This window comes from Nestor notabilis, unplaced genomic scaffold, assembly GCF_000696875.1.
Source record: "Nestor notabilis isolate BGI_N333 unplaced genomic scaffold, ASM69687v1 scaffold24920, whole genome shotgun sequence".
NCBI classification, from domain to species: domain Eukaryota; kingdom Metazoa; phylum Chordata; class Aves; order Psittaciformes; family Psittacidae; genus Nestor; species Nestor notabilis.
In genome coordinates this window covers 8,654-12,514 of record NW_009910120.1, presented here as the reverse complement: position 1 = coordinate 12,514, position 3,861 = coordinate 8,654, and the positions used below count along the sequence as shown (strand labels likewise).

The window sequence follows — 3,861 nt, the reverse complement described above, 5'->3', positions numbered from 1 at the left end:
TAGTGCTTTCCTTCCCTCTCCTTGGTGATTGTGCTTTTAAGCTGTACATGTCGTCTTTTTTGCATGCATTAGGGGTTTAGTTTCTGCCACCCCTTCACCAGGCGAGCAGGTAGTGCAGGGAATGCAGTATCCAAAGTGTTCCTGGTGTGTTGGAGCCTTTCCTCCTTCGGTAATAGAGTGGGTCCTGCATAGGCAGAAGAAGAAGGAAGAAGTATTGAATTTTCGTGGGTGGACTGAAAATAAGCACGGTGGAGCACTCTGAGAATTCCTAGACTACAGAGCTGGGAGGGACTGAATCAGCTGGTTTGACTCTGCATTGCACTGGATCATCCCTTAGCTTGCCCCTCTCGGGCTGTGTGCAGCCTGCGCTTGAGCTTCTGCAGCAGAGCAACCTGGGCTGGTGGAAGGTGTCCCTGCCTGTGGCAGGGGGTTGGAACTGGAGGAGCTTTAAGGTCCCTCCAAACCCAAACCACCCTGTGATTCTGTGATTCTTCTCAGCTTGTAGGACTCAGATGTCTCACAGTTCAGACTCTCAGCTGTGGTTTGGATCCAAATATCCACTGAACTGCACTTCAAACATCTGAGAAAGTATTGGCTCTGACTTCCACAGGGCACGTGGACGTAGTCTGATCTTTGATCTTAAGCAGCAAAAGGAATAAAAACACAAGACATACAACAGTTATGTATGAAACAAATCCTTCATTTAGAAGTGTGAGCTGATTCTGATTTTTCCTGATAAGACATGAAGTAAAATAGGAACATATTCCCACCCCCTGACCCCTTGCATGAAATGCTTGGGAAGGACTTGAATGGCAGCGTGTCTTTCCAGAGAAAAAAAACTAAAACATCATGGATGACTTCAAGAGTGTTAGTGTGGGTATATGGGAGGGGTAGGTCAAGGAGATGTTGAGGAAGAGGTTGCAGGGTTACTCTTGTTCTGCGGTGATTACACAAGAAGGTAGTTGGTGAGATGGTGAGAAATTGAAAGAAGAAGAAAACATCATTAGGTGGCAGCTGATTTGCAAATTTCTTTCTGGTGGGTTCTGCTTTGGACACTTCTGCCCTGGTATTGCTGGATTCTCTGACCAAAGCCTGTGTTCACGTGCCTGCTTCATGCAAGTGACACTCTGTGTTTGATAAGCTGTGTGGTTATTTATACAGAGCCTGTGGGAGGCACAGTGCACAAAATAAACCGTCTCCTTTTCAGTCATGCAGTGTGAAAGGTTGAAGGGAAATGGCAAGATTCACACTTACATGTATCTTTATGTAACGTATCCATGAAAAAACCCTTCCTTAGCAAAGCCACAGGCAGCAAGGGAGTCTTCTGTTGGGTGTCTCGTGGTGTTCCTTTGACTAAACCAGGTGTAATCACAGTTCCTAAGCAGTGTGAGCTGAGGAAGTGCCAGGGAAACGGGAAGGTCCTGAACAGATGTGTGCTCTGTGTTGTCCGGGTGTGCGAGTACACGACTAAAACCGCACTGAAGCTGAGACGATGTATAGATCATTTCAAGTGGGAGTGTTTGGAGGGAGGCTGAGCTCATGTGTCCCATGGTGCTGCATAACAGTCGTCCAACAGAGGAGTCTGTTGTGTGCAATTAAAACTACGGGGTGGTTTCACAGAGCTCGGGGAGCACCGGTAACCTCTGTGTGTGTGGCTCTGTTCAGCTGCAGAACGAAGAGGAGCCAGGCGAGACTGCACCCGTGCTGAACGATGCCCCTCCGCCTTACAGCAGCATTTCTGCAGAGAGTACAGGTACATTTCACTCACAAAGCGAGCTTTGCTCTGCTCTTCTTTCTTACTTGTTCTCCTTACTGATGGGTGGCATTGCAGCATCCTTGCCAAGGCTGCAAAGGATCAGAATTGATCCAGAGAGACTGCTGCTACTTGTGGTTTAGGAGATGCACTTTGCCTACATTCATCTGATGTCATCCCATCAAGTGGTGTTCAAGTTACATTTCGTGGTGTTCTCAGCAGATTGAAGATGGTTAAAAATCAAAGTGCTGTGAGGATTTGTGGTTCCCCTCTCATTATTTGCCATTTGGATGATGCTGTGCTCCTTCCAAAAAGGGCTTGTTACTTAAAAGGGATTAAGAATTCACTTTTCCTGCAGTTTTCAGTAACTAAGGACTTTGTCCTAAGGATTATATTTCTGAATCATCACACTGTCATGTCCCTAATAGCTTTTAGCAAAACAGCTTGGTTTGTGTTGGTTATGTATCAGAGTATTTTGGCTTAGGTAGATCTCACTTTTTCCCTATGTTTTTCATAGTCAACTATTCAGATAAGATCTGTGAATCAAATGCAGCATACTGTCAGTGTCTCAGTCAGCCAGCTGTGGATAGAAGTTTGGATATTGTGTTTCTCAAGCTGCCTGTTGAACACCCTGCCTTGGCACAGTCACCATGAAGATGTCCTGTTAGTTCTGGTTCTTTAGTGCATCTCAGTGACTGGGGCTCAGAAACGTGATGTTTGACTTTTACTCCAATCCCTTTCCCCTCCATCAGAAAACAGTTTGGAGTCTCCCACTGGAAAGATTGGTCACCGGTGGGCTGGGGCTTGCAGTGAGCCTTCAAGTCACTGAAAGCACTTGGGTTTGAAATATATGACTGCTCCTGTTCATTAAAGTCAGGAGAGACACAGCGTGTATCCCTGTCCTAAACAAGAACAGCCAGGCCTCTTTCACTGATACCCAGAGCACTGCTTTATATCACATGAGGTGCTCCCGTGTTTTCCACTTTCTGTTTTGGGATGGCAGGAGGCTGGGAGGGAACAGGAGGGGCCGGATCTGACAGTCTTCTGAAGTCATCCAAAACACCACTCGTTCCCAACACGGTGTTCTCAGAGAACCCACAACTCACTTTCTGTATACCCTTTGTTTTGCAGCTTATTTTGACTACAAGGATGAGTCAGGATTTCCTAAGCCTCCATCTTACAACGTGGCCACAACACTGCCTAGTTACGACGAGGCAGAGAGAACCAAGGCTGAAGCCACAATCCCCTTGGTTCCTGGAAGGGTGAGTCCACTCGGCTGCTCTGTGCCCTGCACCTTGCTGGTGGAGAATTGCTGCTTTAACTGCTGCTGAGCAGGTGTCATGACTTGTGTTTGTTGGAAGCTTCCGGGGCTGGTGGAATCACACACTCCCAAGAGTCTGGGGCTAAGTTTGGGGGGGGGTTGCTGGTTATTTGTATTATTTTGATTTTTAATTGTCAGTGTTCCTGTGGGTGGCTCTGAAGATGTAAACACCTCAGTAATGCCAGCATGTGTACCCAGATTAGCTGGGCAAGCTGACAGAGGAGCTGTGTGTATCCCTGTGCACTGCCACAGGGGTTTTTTAAAGGCTTAGGATTAACTGCTCAGCCATCTACCCTTGATACTCCTCCTGCTTACTTAGTTGGCTGCTTCAGAGGTCAGTGTAGCTGATACAAGGATGATAAAACCATTCTGTTGGAATAATTACTTTTTCTTTTAACTTCTTTTGGATTTTTTCCAACACTCTCTCTTGTTCAGCCTCTTCCCTCTACCCCTGCATTACATGCCCACTGCTTGTTGTACTCCTTCATAGAAGCCAAATTCTTTGCTGAGATGACAACTTTAGTTGTTTTGATGAGTAGGGGAATTCTTTACAGTGAGAACAAGAACATGCTGGGTCTCGACTATCTTAAAATTATAAAAATATCATATTATGTTTATAATATTTCATGGCTTGCATTGTCTCAGGATGAGAAGCAGGAAGTTTTCCTGCTTACATTTGCAGCCCTTTGTGATTTAGGATTCCAGCTCCCTGCCCTACAGGGGGCATTTCATGGAATCCCAGACTGGTTTGTGTTGGAGGGGACCGACAACCTACTCACACCACACA

The 3,861-nt window shown here is 46.2% G+C and overlaps 1 protein-coding gene across 1 annotated transcript in view; it reads left to right on the top strand.

The window, feature by feature from the left end:
- Positions 1–1,665: 1,665 nt before the first annotated feature.
- NDFIP1 (Nedd4 family interacting protein 1) overlaps positions 1,666–3,861 on the top strand; it is a gene marked incomplete at its 5' end in the record, with an annotated part of 7,087 nt that continues 4,891 nt past the window's right edge. Inside the window, 2 exons of the mRNA XM_010024502.1 lie at positions 1,666–1,753; positions 2,885–3,015. Of these exons, the coding sequence (XP_010022804.1) occupies positions 1,666–1,753; positions 2,885–3,015 (219 nt within the window). The remainder of the gene's footprint in view (positions 1,754–2,884; positions 3,016–3,861) is intronic.